The sequence below is a fragment of the Nomascus leucogenys genome, chromosome 25 (genome assembly GCF_006542625.1).
Source record: "Nomascus leucogenys isolate Asia chromosome 25, Asia_NLE_v1, whole genome shotgun sequence".
Classification (NCBI taxonomy): Eukaryota; Metazoa; Chordata; class Mammalia; order Primates; family Hylobatidae; genus Nomascus; species Nomascus leucogenys.
In genome coordinates, this window is record NC_044405.1 from 29,420,545 (window position 1) to 29,436,479 (window position 15,935).

Sequence of the window (15,935 nt, forward strand, 5' to 3'; positions counted from 1 at the left end):
CTTTGAATATCCTTTCAGTGATTATTAGTAGAGGTTGTGCAAGAACTGTGTGCTTAACCCACTTTCTGGGACTGAAGGACTCGATGCTCCTTTCAGGAAATGACAGGAAAGCCAGGAAGGCTAGGATGACATCATATTAGCGGGTGTGCTACAGACATGCACGGTGCAGGTGCGGTCTCCACATAGCCACCATGTGAGGGGTGACTCTGCAGCCCATTTTGACAGTTGCAGAAATGCTGAGAGAAGATAAGTAACCTTGAAAGAGGACAGCTGGCCGGCAGTGAACCCTACAACCGCACGCTCTCACTCCTTTCCCTCACGGCCATAAATGGCTCCGTTCCGTCACACAGCTCCCAGAAAAATGCGTGCTTCCCAAGTGGCAGGCAGGCAGGGAGGGAGGTGGTCCTGAGCCAGCGGGCTGTGGTAAGGCTGACATGGCTTCTGGGACAAGCCCTGGGGCCTGTATGATAATTTGCTTTAGTTTTCCCACCGCTGTCTCTGGCAGCCTCCTTAATTGAATGAGTGTGGTGATTCCTCATCTCTTTATTACTATTTGTGATCCATGCCCTCTGTTGCTCCCTTCTGCTGGTGCCTGGACCACCCGTCACTGTCCAAAGTGTCTTTCCACAATCATTGCTGTGCCCACAACACCTCCAGGGTCTCAGTGTGCCTGATCTAATTCCACGCCCTGCACTCAGTGGAGATGTGTCTTTTTGGATCATGGAACTTTTCATTGGGGGCCACCACGGCAGTTTCCATGGACAATCGAATGATCACACCAATTTCTTTCTTTCTTTTTTTTTTTTTTGATATGTAGTCTCACTCTATCACCCAGGCTGGAGTGCAGTGGTGCTGCAGCCCCCACCTCCCGGGTTCATGCGATTCTCCTCCCTCAGCCTCCCAAGTAGCTGGGATTACAGGTGTGGGCCACCACATCCAGCTATTTTTCTTTCTTTTTTTTTTTTTTTTGTATTTTTAGTAGAGATGGGTTTGGCCATGTTGGCCAGGCTGGTCTCAGACTTGTGGCCTCAAGTGATCCGTCCGTTTCAGTCTCCCAAAGTGCCGGGATTACAGGTGTGAGCCACTGCACCCGGCCAGATCACATCATTTCTTAAATCAAGCAGACACTCTGGGGATCTCAGTGAGCTGAGCTGCAGGGATTAAATGGCCCTGGCTGGGGGAGGGAGGTGCTGGGAGGGGATGTGAGTCTGGAGGGCAGGGTGGCCCACGGCTGTGTCTTCTGCAGGTGACACACATTTGGATTCTTCTGTTCCAGAATGTAGTCTTTTGTTTCATTTGACTCCCTTTCATCGTGGCTGCCCGCCCAGCACAACGCTGGAGACGTGATGACAGCAGCCCTCGGGTCTTGTTTCCAAAGTTAACAGAAATGCCTCCCGCAGCTCCGCACTAAGCCGGTGTTTGCTGGTTTGTAGCACAGCCTTGGTCTCGTGCATGCAGTGTTTTTCCACTCTAGTTTACCAAGAATTTTGCCTCAGGCTTTTAAAGAAGGAGTGAGTTTGTTCATATACGTGTGTGTGTGTGAATGTGTGTGTATTAATCTACTGAGAGTTCCAGTGGCTTTTCTGCTTCTATTTTATGAGTATAATGATACCCTTTGTAACTTGCGATCTAAGATATACATTACTTGATAATGGCTCATTATCCCTTTTTCCCCAGCTTTATTGAGATATAACTGACAAACAAGAATTATATAAATTCAGGATGTACAACATGACGTCTTGATACATGTACACATTGTGTGATGATTACCACAGTCAAGCTAATTAATATGTCCATCACCCACGCAGTTACCTTTCTTCTGTGATGAGACATTTAAGATGGACTGTCTTAGCAGATTTCAGTGTTACTGAGTCACATTCTGTGTTAGTCAACTGTCCCCGTGCTGCACGTGAGGTTTCCAGAACTGACTCATCCTGCACAGCTGAAGCTGCATCCTGTCATCAGCATCAAAGTGGATTAAGCACACAGTTCTTGCACACCTGTATTAATAATCGCTGAAAGGATATCTAAAGAGTGATAAAAAATGAAAACTCCCTGCACCCCCCACCCCTGTGAACCCCTACTCTACTCTCTGCTTTGCCGAGCTTGGCTTTTTTAGATTCCACATATAAGCGAGGTCTGCAGTATTTGTCTTTCTGTGGCCTGGGTCACTTCACCCAGCATAGTGTCTGCAGGTTCACCCATGTTGCCACAGATGACAGGATCTCCCTCCTTTCTATGGCTGAGTCGTATTCTATCGTGCATATACAGCGCATTTTCCTTATTCACTCATCTGCTGATGGGCACTTATGTTGCTTCCATATCTTGGCTGTTGTGAATAGTGCTGCAGTTAACATGGGAGTGCAGGTCTCTCTTTGAGATCTGGCTTTAATTTGTCTTGTATATACAAGATTGCTCATCACACGGTAGTTCTATTTTTAATTTGCTGAGGATCTTTGATACTGTCTTCCATAATGGCTGTAACAGCTTAGGTTTTCTTTAACGTAGGCACATAGAATCTCTTACTTTATCTTTTTAAATGGGATCGATTTACAGTCCTCTCTCTCCCTCTCTCTCTCACACACACAATTGTTCCTGGTTTTGGCAGCAGGGTGTCACCAGTCTTACTAGAGGAATCCAGAAGATCTCTGGCTTCTTCTGAGCTCTAGAATATTTCAAGTATCACAGGAAGGTCTTATATTGAAGGCTGATGATATAAACCTTTAAAACATCTGAGTCTGCCTTCTGAAGAATATCTTTCAATACCATTTCCATATTTTCCTGGACACCACTGTATTAAAATTTTCATTTTGTTATTCAGTGTTGGTAATTTATATTTTTTAGAACACAGTACATTTCATTTATATTTTCAAATTTTAGGATAAACATATCCATGCTACTTTCTTTTACATAAAAACAAAAATCTCTGAATCTGTGGGCATGTTTCTTTTTCGATCTTTCATGTCTGCTTATTTTTATTAGACTGTATTTTTATTTTCTTTAGATTTTCCTTGATGAGCATCTGCGGATTTTTGTGGACATTTGAAAAGAGGGGGTTGTGTTCCTTCTTGTTGGAGATTGTTGAGTAAAAGTTTCAGAAAGCGTCATGGGTGGTAAACTTTCCGGATCCCTGTTGTTTAAGAACAGCCCTCCCGCTGACGCCTGCCACAGCAGAGTCTAGGTGCAGAATTTCTTCCCTCTACCTTAGTAGAGGCTGGGCCACCAATGTGTCTCAGATTTGCATAACTTTAATCTTCTTGTGAAGCTTTTCCTCTCTCCAGAACCTGGCACTATTCTCTCCTCCTTGTACTTCATTCATTTCACCAGACCCCTCCCTAGTCACTGTCATCAGCTGTGTTCATGCCCTCGGTCCCATCTTCTTTTAGTTCAAGGAACTTTTATTCCCATATGGGTTTGATGATTTTCTTCCATTCTTGGCTTCTCTCCCCACTGTGATCCTCATTAGGATCACAGACCCTGAGTCTCCTGGGTTCATCTCCCTTAGACCTCAGGCTTTTCTTGGCTTCATTTCTTTGTCCTTCTGCATTGGGTTTCGGTCATTTTCTGAACTGGGGGTCATGGTGTCAGCTCTTCTGCCTTCAGGGTCTGTTATGAGGACTGTCATTGAATTCCATATGTTTGGCGTGTCACGATTTCCGTCTCCAGGAACCCAAGGTGTTTTCCTTTCTTCTCCTTCTCCTTTTTGGTAGCACTCTCTTCTTGTTTCATGGAGTAACGGCCTCTTTGTTTCATGCATTATTGTTTGTTTAGATTTTGCTTCTCTGTCATGCTGTGATTTCCTCATGCGTCTGAGGACCCTTAGTTGTTGTTCACATTTTTAAGTGGGGGTCTAAACTGGATTTCATTGCTGAAAGGTTCTTTGCACGTAGACACATGTGTGCTTCTCACAGAGCTGACACTGGGGCTCTCAGGATGGGGCCTTGTCTGCCGCTGGCTGAGTACAGCGGCTTTGGTTCATTTTGGCATCCAGAACTTCCTGGGGTATGGTCTCTTCCTCTCCATCCTAGGACCCAGGCTGGGAGCCTCCTGGGCCACCCCTGCCCTGCCTGGCTCTCCTGCTGGACTCAGGGCACCAGGCGGTTCTTCTTTAGAACTCAACCCTCAGTTAAAGATGCCTGAGTGCCCATGGCTGTCCTCATGTGCTATCCCTGTGTCAGGGTCTCTGGGAAAAGCCATTTGTCTTCAGTCCTGCTTCTGCCTTTCTTTCTGTTGAATTTTACAGTCAAGAAAACCTGATCTTTTTGTCTTGTCTGTCCCAGAAAATCCTTACTGACCTGGTCTGCGGATGGTATGCCTGTTTTCTATCACTGTTCTGGCAGCATTCATTTTTATTTGGATGAAGGGGAGGTGGAGGCATTGGCGAGTAGCCAGCCCAAACAGAGGGCTTAGGCTTTTAAAGAAATTTACCAAGAGAAAATTCACAAGCCACGAAGCTCACCTGCTGCAAGGACATAATCCATTTGTTTTTAGCATATTCCCAGTGTTTCTCAGCCATCACCAATATATAATTTTAGTACATTCCCCCCTCCAAAAAATCACACCAATCAGCATCACTCCCCATGCGCCACTCCCCCAGCCTCAGGCACCTACTCATCTACTTTCTTTCTCTGTAGATTTGCCCATTCTGAGCCTTTCATACAAATAGAATCCCACCAGGTTTCATACCAGGGATGCAGGGATGGTTTAACATTCACAATTCAACACCACATAAACAGAATTAAAAACAAAAATCACATGAGCAATAGATGCAGAAAAAGCTTTCGACAAAATCCAGCATCTCTATGATTAAAACTCTCAGCAAAATCAACATACAAGGGACATACCTCAATGTAATAAAAGCCATCTATGACAAACCCACAGCCAACATAACACTGAATGGGGAGAAGCTGAAAGCACTCCCTCTGAGAACTGGAAAAAGATAGGGACGCCCACTCTCCCCACTTCTCTTCAACATAGTACTGGAAGTCCTAGCCAGAGCAATCAGACAAGAGAAAGAAATAAAAGGCATCCAAATCGGTACAGAGGAAGTCAAACTGTCGCTGTTTGCTGATGATATGATCGTACACCTAGAAAACCCCAAAGACTCCTGCAGAAAGCTCCTAGAACTGATAAAAGAATTCGGCAAAGTTTCCAAATACAAACTTAATGTACACAAATCAGTAGCTCTCCTATACACCAACAGCGACTAAGCCGAGAATCAAATCAAGAACACAATCCCTTTTACAATAGCTGCAAAAAAATAAAATACTCAGGAATATACCTAACCAAGGAGGTGAAAGACCTCTACAAGGAAAACTACAAAGCACTGCTAAAATAAATCACAGACAACACAAACAAATGGAAACACATCCCATGCTCATGGATGGGTAGAATCAATACTGTGAAAATGACCATAGTGCCAAAAGCAATTCAAGGCAATTCCCATCAAAATACCACCATCATTCATCACAGAATTACAAAAAAAATTCTATAATTCATATGGGACCAAAAAAGGGCTTGCATAGCCAAAGCAAGACTAAGCAAAAAGAACAAATCTGGAGGCATCACATTACATGATTTCAAACTATACTATAAGGCCACAGTCACCAAAACAGCATTGGTATAAAAATAGGCACATAGACCAATGGAACAGAATAGAGAACCCAGAAATAAACCCAAATACTTACCGCCAACTGATCTTTGACAAAGCAAACAGAAACATAAAGTGGGGAAAGGACACTCTATTCAACAAATGGTCCTGGGATAATTGGCAAGCCACATATAGGAGAATGAAACTGGATCCTCATCTCTCACCTTATACAAAAATCAACTCAAGATGGATTAAGGACTTAAATCTAAGACCTGAAACTATTAAAATTCTAGAATATAACATGAAAAACCCCTTCTAGATATTGGCTTAGGCAAGGATTTCATGACCAAAAACCTAAAAGCAAATGCAATAAAAACAGACATAAATAGCTGGGACTTAATTAAACTAAAGAGCTTTTGCACGGCAAAAGGAACAGTCAGCAGAGTAAACAGACAACCCACAGAGTGGGAGAAAATCTTCACAATCTATACATCTGACAAAGGACTAATATCCAGAACCTACAACAAACTCAAACAATTAAGAAAAAAACAAACAATCCCATCAAAAAGTGAGCTAAGCACATGAATGGACAATTCTCCAAAGAAGATGTACAAATGGCCAACAAGCATATGAAGAAATGCTCAACATCACTAATGATGAAGGAAATGCAGATCAAAACCACAATGAGATACCACCTTACTCCTGCAAGAATGGCCATCATCAAAAAATCAAAAAATAATAGATGGTGGCATGGATGTGGTGAACAGGGAACGCTTCTACACTCCTGGTGGGAATTTAAACTAGTACAACCACTGTGGAATACAGTGTGGAGATTCCTTAAAGAACTAAAAGTAGAACTACCATTTGATCCAGCAAATCCACTACTGGGTATCTACCCAGAGGAAAAGGAGTCATTATACAAAAAAGATACTTGCACAGACATGTTTATAGCAGCACAATTCGCAATTGCAAAAATGCAGAACCAACCCAAATTCCCATCAATCAATGAGTGGATAAAGAAACTGATATATATATATATATATGATGGAATACTACTCAGTAATAAAAAGAAATGAATCAATGGCATTCACAGAGACCTGGATGAGATTGGAGATTATTATTCTAAGTGAAGTAACTCAGGAATGGAAAACCAAACATCATATGTTCTCACTCATAAGTGGGAGCTAAGCTATGAAGAAACAAAGGCGTAAGAATGACACAGTGGACTTTGGGGACTCAGAGGGAAAGGGTGGGAAGGGGGTGAGGGATAAAAAACTACAAATAGGGTGCAGTGTATACTGCTCGAATGATAGGTGCACCAAAATCTCACAAATCAACACTAAATTACTAATCCATGTAACCAAACACCACCCATTCCCCAATAACCTAAATAAAATATAAAATAAAAATAAAAAATAAAAAACCCAAATAGAATGTCACCACATGTGGGCTGTCACTGAGCATCTGCTTTCAAGGCTCATGCATGGTGTAGCCTATGTCAGTATTGGATTCCTTTTCATGGCTGAATAATATTCCCCATGGGAATGGGCCACATTTTGCTTGTGTGGATGGGCTGTGTTTTGCTTTGTCCTCTGATGGACATTTAGGCTCCTTCCACTTCTTGGCTGCTGTCAGTCATGCTGTGTACATGGGTGCACCAGTCTCTGGCTGCTGTCAGTCATGCTGTGTACATGGGTGCACAAATCTGTGTGTGGACATTTGTTTCATTCCTCTGAGGTAGATGCCTAGAACTGGAGTGGCAGGATCACAGGGTCACTTTGTGAGGGACCATTTTGAGGGACAGTTTTCCAAGGTGCTTTCACTGGGAGTTGAAGCTCTGATGAAGCAGAAGACACATCAAATGAGGACCCAGAGCAGGGGTCAGAGGTGAGACCCCCCGCCAGGAGGTGTCCTCCCTGGGGATGGCCAGACAGGCTGGGTCCTGTCGGTGCCTCGGACGAGGGCAGGTGGGGACAATGACAAACATGGAGGAGGTCAGAGAACCAGCCCCGGCCCTCCTCCCGGCTCTCTGTTCTGACCCTGTGGCCATCAGTGGGCACAGTGAGGTGGGTGGGGCTCAGACATGCATGAGTGGGGAGCCCCTCCCCAGGATGGTCCTGGAGCCCAAGGATGAAGGCTCAGCCCCTGCCAGCTACCCAGAGAACCAGGGCAGGAAGCAAACATCTCTGCCCCTGGAGGCCCTATTTGTCCCTTCGTGGGGACCTGGCTTTGCTTCTAAGGTGGTGGACAAGGCTGTGTCAGCTTGGCCTCCGGCCCTAGGGACAGCTGCTGCTGGCTGTCCTGGGTGGTCTGCCTTGAGAGGAGTGAGGGAGGCGGCTGTGCTGACCACAGGGAGCTCAGTGGGCTGAGACTCTGGGAGGTCCTGGTGCTGGGGCTGGCGGCCTCTGGCATTGACATGCAAGGGTCATTCTGGCAGAAAGAGTGCGTGGCTCATACCACTCGCCCAACGTGGCATCCTGGACCACGTCTGAGTGCCAGAGCAGAGGGTGGCAGGCAGAGCCGAAGGCTGTCTTGGAGAGACCTGGGAGGCTGGGGGTGTGGGGACAGGGTCCTCAGGGTTAGAGTCCAGGACCACGGGATCAGGAAGGACAGGACCCTGAATCTCTAGGCAAGGTCGCATAGGGCAGGGGGGCCCGCAGGCTTGGTTAGTGGGTGCCATGGTCCCTGCCCATCTGTGCTCTTGCCAGCGATGCCTGAGCAATGGGTATTCCAGAACCCCATGAATACTGGGTTGCTGGGCTCAAGTCCTGGGGGAGGGCGTGGTCCCCATGTCTTACTGTGGAGGAGACGAGGGCTGCAGGGACGGGCACTGTGGTCCATAGCTGGTCTCCCCAGGGGTAACAGGAGGGGTGAGGCTGCTGGCTGGAGCTAGGCCCCGGGTGGGCACCCTAGTCCTGGGGGGCAGCCACAGAGCTGGGGAGGGTGAATGTGGCTCAGGGGCCCAGAGCTGCTGCCAGGGTCCACTTTGTCCCAAAACTCCTGGCCTTGGTTCCAGAGGCAGCTTCCCTAAGATGGGCCGGGGGGCCACGTGCTGGGGTTGGGGGCCCACGGGGCTAAGAGGGAGACTGGGCTTCAGGGTTCACAGAGGCCAGCACCAGGTGGCATTGCTTCCTGCCTCATCCCATGCCCCTCGGGGGTCCACAGACAGGATGGAAGGTCGACAGAGACAGAGGGGTGGGGCCAGGCCTGCTGGGGGTCAGGACTCTCCCTGCAGTCACGGGTGGCATCACTTCCCACCTCACCCTGTGCCCCCCGGGGGTCCACAGACAGGACAGAGGTTGGTGTGAAACAGAGGCGGCTTTATTAGAACTAGAGGGGGTGCTGCCCAGGGTGGAGCCAGGCCTGCTGGGGGTTAGTTCTGCAGAACTTGGGTCTGGGGGAGCAGCTGGGGTTCCTCATGCAGCCAGCATCTGGGAAGGACTGGGGGAGCAGCCTGGTCCCTGAGACAAAAAGCCTGCCCCATCTTCTGAGGGTGTCAAAGCCAGAGAGGGCAGAGCTGGCTGGGGCAGCTGGGAGGTCAGTCCCTGGTGGGAAGGGACTCTGGATGACATCCAGGGCTGTCAGCAGCTGGACTTCTGGCCAGAGCAGAGGCTGTAGCAGGCGGGGCGGGAGCACACGGGGCGGCAAAGGAGGGACACGCAGGACACTGGGCGGCAGCAGCTGGGCTGGCAGGAGGAGGCAGAGGCACAGCAGGAGGGGACGGGCACGTAGCAGGTGGACCTGCACACGGGGCTGCAGAGGAGGGACACAGAGGAGGAGGGTCTGCAGCAGGAGGTGCTGCAGCAGCTGGCTGGGAGGCTGGCAGAGGGGAGGAGAGGGGCACAGGGACTGCTGGCAGGGGGGAGGGCAGCGGGGCAGCTAGACTGCTGGCAGCAGAGAGGATCTCAGAGCAGGTGGGCACGCAGCAGCACAGGCTTGCAGCAGATAGGCACGCAGCAGGCCTGCTGGCAGGGGGAGGAGGTGCAGCAAGCCGGCTGGCAGCTAGACTGCTGGCAGCATGAAGGTGTGCAGGAGCTGGTGCAGCCTGATTGGCAGGGGCTGGGCTCACAGGCCGCCTGGCAGCAGGAGCTGGACACACAGTTCACTGGGGTGCAGACCAGGGTCAGGCAGGGGGCTGGGGCGCAGCAGCTGGGGGCGCAGCAGGGGGGCTCACAGCAGCTCTCTGGGGAGTCGACCACCTGCCATGAGTCAGAGCAAGAGTCACAGGAACCAGGAAGGCAGACGCGGCTGCTGTAGCTCAGGTTGCTGGAGCAGACAGACGTGGTGGACGCCGCCATGCTGGTGTTGAACTGGCGGAGGGTGAGGGAGTGAGTGGATGAGGAAGTGAGCCTGTGAGGTGCCGAGGCTCTCGGGCTTTTATTCCCCCCGGCCTTGTTGTCCCCAGGCCCACAGCTTCCCCTTCCGTGTTGCTGAGAGCTGGAGTCTGCCGGGATTAGGGGTGTTTGTTTGCCTGTGATGTGGCCCAGCTCATAAATCTCCCATCACATCTGGGCTGTGTTCCATCCCATGTGGATCCCTGGGGGCAGGAATTGGGCTGGGCCTGGTCCCAGCTGGGTTCTGGGAGCTGGGAGAGCCACAGGCAGGGGCATCGTCCAGCCCTGGCCCCAGCAGCCCCGGGACACGGAGTCCCTCTGCAGGAAGCCGGCCTTAGGAAGGTTCTTGTGGTGAAAACTCCTCATCCAGAGTGGTCCTTCCCCCATCAGGGGACACAGGACTGTGGCCATCTTCTGAGGAACAACCTGGGGCCCAGTGAGCCTTCATTGACCTGCCCAGGGCCATGGCATGGGGGGGCAGCTGTAACTGTGCCCAGACCTCTTGGCTCTGAGCTCTGGAAGACTTCTCATCCCCACAGCCTCTGCACCTCCTGCCCTGTTTCGTGCCCATCTCGTCTTTGTGTTTTGGAGGCAGCAGGACCTGTGTGTTCCAGGGCAAGAATGGTGGGCCCGGCCCCTCCCTGCTTGGACAGCATGACAGCCTTCTGGGCTGTGGTTTTGGGTTCTGAACCTGCAGAGTAACCGTGCTGAGCAGCGGGTGGTCAGCAGCCCTCGTCCCCACCTGGAATGGCTCCTCTGTGTGCTCTGCTTCTCCGACGCTGCCCGTCAGCCCCCACCCAGCCTCTGGCTGGGCCCATTTCCCAGCCCTGTCTTCCAAGCCCTGTGCTAGGCCTCTTAGTGTCACCACCTTAAAATTAAGGGACATCTGTCCAAAGAACCCGCACAGAAGACACAAAATGGGTCCATGAGAAGTTGATCTCGCTGCAACCCCATTGCCAGTGTAAACTAAACATAAAATCCTAAGCCCCTCAACTGACTAAATGGACCCCATCTTGGCCATGGGGACCCCGAAAAACCGAATTCCTGCATGACAGGAAGGGAGGTCAGACACGCCTCGTTACACCCCCTCCCTTTAGGGTTTAGACACAACCACTGCCCAGCATTAAAGTTAAAATAGAGACCGTAAGACCCACAGAACAGACTCTGTGGCAATAAGATATCAAATTACAAACAGGATCTCAGGCCACGCCAGGCAAGGGTCGAGCCGCGTACCCTACACCGAGAGGACGGACTCTGCTCTTACACCACAGCTGCTTCTTTTTCTGCAGCGGCTAAACACGCACTGGCCCCACGATGAGGATGAGCAAGATTCAAACGACTGCAGCCCATCCACCCGCAGACGCCAACTGACCACGTTCCACAGCCATGACCACAGCTCTGATTGGGCAGGAGACTGACTTCAGGAACCTCCTCCTGATAAGGGACCCCCAACCATGGACCGGTTCCAGCCGGTTTGCAGAGGCTGCGCACTTGAGTGCCTTTGTGTCCTGAGAAGACCTCTGAGGTTTAGGGCCTCATTGCGATACACCGACATGTTAAGACTCCACCCTGTAAGAAGCACATTTCAAGTGGTCCATATTCAGAAAACAGGCCCTGGGAGGTCCAGGCAGCAACCTTGCAGATGTGACAAGCCACATAGTACAGACATCTGGGAAGAGTGATAAGACTCACAGAAGTCAGAGGGGAGGAAGAAAAAGTGGCGGATGGCTAACACATAAAAGGAAAGAAACTTTTGCCATTGAGAAATCAAAACATAAAGTGGGGAAGGGGACCGGATGTAACCTTATAAGGGGATAATGAAGCTTAGGTGATGTCCAGGAAGCCTGCAACCCCACAGTACTCAGGCTGCGAGGAACTGGGGGAGGGACCTGCACACTAGGGGATAAATTGCTTGTTGAAACTGTGCTGGGTGTGCCTGCCCATCAGACACCTGATCTTGCAAGACGGCCATTAAAGTCTCACTTTCACTGTTCTTCATGCCTCTAAGTCCGTTCTTTGGATTTGGACAGGTAAGTGTATTTCTCACAACCCCAGAGTGAAAACAGGTCATATGTTACATGCATGTTTGTTCAGTTCCTCCTTCGTGAATATTCACTATTCCTCCACAACCTATTGCACATGTGTATTCAGCCAACCTGGTCAGCATGGAGCTCCTGCCCCAGCCCCTCCTCCTGGCTCTGGTCTTGGCCAGAGGCTGTGCTTCCCAGCCTGCAGGATGGCTTTCTTGCAGGCTGTGCCCCTTTAGAAGAAACAAAGTCTCCTCTTTTTTTCCGAACTTACAGATCTGTTATATTTATTTATTTATTTATTTTTTTTGAGATGGAGTCTCACTCTGTTGCCCAGGCTGGAGTGCAGTGGTACGAGCTCAGCTCACTGCAGCCTCCACCTCCTAGTTTGAACCAGGAGCAATTCTCCTGCCTCAGCCTCCCGAGTAGCTGGGATTACAGGCATAAGCCACCATGCCTGGCTAATTTTTGTATTTTTAGTAGAGACAGGGTTTCACCATGTTGACCAGGCTGGTCTCAAACTCCTGACCTCAAGTGATCCACCTACCTTGGCCTCCCAAACATGCTAGGATTACAGGCCTGAGCCATCGCACCCGGCCAGATGGTGATTTTTTTAAGTGAACACAAGCAGTCACCCAATTCTCTTCTCAGGAAGCGGCTACTTTCACCCACTTATTCTCTTTCTCTCTGTATCTCTCCATCTTTCTCTGTCTCTGTCTGTCTGCCTCTTCCATATATGCACACACACAGCCCATTCTCATTATTCCCAGAGGTTCTGCTCTATACAGTCTCCACCAGCACTGAATAACCATTGCTCCTACAGGAAGTACAGGGTTATGGTCTCATGAGCCTCTGATCACAACGTTCTCATCATCCAATCAATGCATAGACATGTCTTATGAGTGCTTCTGTCTAAAGACACCTTATTGAACCTTTATAGTTGATTTATCAACACTGAACCCCAGCCAACAGCCCTACACAGCCTGAATGAAGTTGGTTGAACACATGTGTTTTCTCTGTAAGACGTGCTGGAGCCTTCTGAGCTCCGGACACCCAGCAGCACAGCAGCACTGCACTGGGGCACTTTAAACAACAAGATCACAGCATCGTGGAGGAACGCGCGGCACTGAGGAGAACACAGCAAGGACACCTGTTTACCATATGCGAGCTGAGACAGGAAAGCAAAACATCACCTCGTTCTGTTATGTGTATGTGTAAACATATATGTACATACACATACATACATAGAATGCCTCTGTATACATAAATTTTTAAAATGCAAATGATGCCATACTCTACCCACTATGTTTTTGAAAACATGGAGCTCCTTTCCTATGAATACATAATGATCTCTGTCTTGTTTACAGCTGCATAGAATTCCATGTTGGTCTGTGTGTTCATTTTCTATTGCCGTGTAACAAAGTACCACAAGCTTAGTGACTTCAAATAACACATTTATCATCTCAGTTTTGGTGGGTCAGGAGTCCAGACACAGTTAAATTGGGGTCTCTATAGGGCTGTATCGGAGTGTCTCATCTGAAGGTTCAATTGGAGAAGGATCCACTTCCAAGCTCATGTGATTGTTGGCAGAACTCAGTTCCGTGCAGCTTCTTGGACGGAGTGCCTCAGTTTCTCACCAGCTGTCAACTGGAGGCTGCCATAATCTCTTTCTATGTGGCCTCAATGGGCAGCTTGCAATGTGCTGGCTTTTTCACAGCCAGCCAGGGAGACAGAGTCCTCCTGAGACGAGCATTAGGACCTTATGTAATGGGACCATGCACATCCCATCACCCCCTCTGTGCTCCTTGTGTCTATACTCGTGCCACAGTCCCACCCACACTCAAGGGGTGTGGGGCACACATCCAATGACCACTAGGAGGCGAGGGACATGGGGCCACCCTAGAGTCTGTCTCCTGCTGTCTAGACAGTCTCATGGCTGTGATACCTTTGCACATACCTTGTATCCACCCAGGAGTATCTATAGGATGCTTGCATAGTGATTCAGGCTCAAAGGTGTGAGGTTTTGAATTTTGATGCGTAGCAGCAAACTGCCTGCCAAATCTGTGGAGCCATCCTCAGCCCAGCAGCAAGTCATCTGGGTAGTTTGCCCACACCCTCGCCAACCCATATTGGGAACATCAATGGTTTTCATTTTTTCCAATATAAAAAATGATATCATATGGCCATTAAATTTGTTTCATCTCATTTTAAATGGGGCTGAGCATGTCTTCACATTTAAGAACCATGTATATTTCTTTCAATTGCCCCTTTGTATCCTTTGCTCATTTTCTGTTATGTTGCTGTTAGTGGTCTTACCAACTTGTGGGAGCTCTTTGGATATTAAGCAAATTAGCCGTTTCTCTGATATATGGATAGGAAATGTGTTTCCAATATTGCTGTCTTTTGACTTGGTTTATAATGTTTTCTCTCCTGCAATTTAAAAATTTTTATGTAATTAGTTTTATCAGTTTTTTAAACGGCTTCAGTGTTTTACTCAAAACAGAATAGACCTTTCCACTCGGAGATGATTTTTCTTTTCCTTCCTAACATTACTGACAGGTGTATTAACATCCCCCACTATGATTTTCCCTTTTCTCTATTTCTACTTTTAGCTCTGCCAGTTAAAAAAATTAAAAAACATTAATTTTTTAATTTTTTTAATTTTATATTTAAACTATATAATTAGATTCATCCAAATTTAGAATTGTTACAGCTTCCTGGTAGGTTGACTCTTTTAGCTTCATACATTTCTTTCTTCATCTCTATTGCTCTAAAATCTACTTTTTCTGATATTCATAAGTCACACTAGCGTTTTAGTTAGTGTTTGCCTGGTGTATTTTCTTCCATCTTGTTACTTTCAAGCTTTCTGCACTCTTTTTCTTTCTTTCTTTCTTTTTTTTTTTTTTTTTTTTTTTTTTGATGGAGTCTCTCTTGTCACCCAGGCTGGAGGGCAGTGGTGCAACCTCAGCTCACTGCAACTTCCACCTCCTGGGTTCAAGTGATTCTCCTGCCTCAGCCTCCCAAGTAGCTGAGATTACAGGCGCCCACCACCATGCCCAGCTAATTTTGTATTTTTAGTAGACATGGGGCTTTACCATGTTGGCCAGGCTGGTCTCAAACTCCTGACCTCAGGTGATCTGCCTGCCCCAGCCTCCCACAGTGCTGGGATTACAGGCGGGAGCCACAGTGCCTGGCCTCTATGCTCTTGTATTCAGGCTCTGTATCTTGTAAGCAACATGTAGTTAGGTTTTCTATTTTTTATTCAGACCAACAATATATTTTAATGGGAATATCTGATACTTTATTGACTGACGATTTAGTTTATATCTATCTACTATCTGATTGTACAATTTCTATTTGTCCCAATTTTTTAACGTTTCTTTTAAAAATCACTTCCTGTCTATTTTGGATTAATCGAGTATTTTTTATTATTTATTTTCCTTCTTCTGTTCTGTTCATTATTCGTGAGATATGGCAAGGCTTCTCTTCAAACAGGCAGCTCAACCTTTTATTCTTTAATTCCTAGTACCCCCTTCCCCTCTCTTTCTTCTCCTTTTCTTCTTTCTGACTTTACTACATGCCCAGGCATGCTGCAGCATCACTGGCATTATCAGCACCATTCCGTTCCATATTTAGGAAAAGACTGGCTCTCTAGTTTCCCATAGATGACCCCTTCCTCCTCTCCCATCTCTCCCATTACGCATCCACCTTATCTAAGAAAGTTTAAATGTTTAGCCAGTCGGGTCTAGTTTAAATTGTGTGGCGCAACCCCAGCCAATGGGGAAAGGACACGGGGGCAGGATCGTGTTAGGAATAAAAACTTCTACTCTCCTTTCTTCTGTGTGCTCTTGTGGCAATCAGCCGTATGGGAGACACCCTCCTGTGCAGAAGTAAATTTGCTTTGCTGAGAAATCCTTTGTCTCAGTGCTCATTTTTCCTTATGACTCTGAGCCTTATTTCTAACATTATTGACGATACATTGAT

The 15,935-nt window shown here is 47.9% G+C and overlaps 2 protein-coding genes across 3 annotated transcripts in view; both read right to left on the reverse strand.

The window, feature by feature from the left end:
* Window positions 1-15,935, reverse strand: part of TSPEAR (thrombospondin type laminin G domain and EAR repeats) — a 190,841-nt gene that overhangs the window by 82,213 nt on the left and 92,693 nt on the right. The window lies entirely within an intron of this gene.
* Window positions 9,172-9,888, reverse strand: LOC115833126 (keratin-associated protein 10-3-like). The gene is given in 3 exon segments (XM_030805972.1): window positions 9,172-9,494; window positions 9,497-9,518; window positions 9,520-9,888. Coding segments are annotated over 3 exon segments (714 nt in total).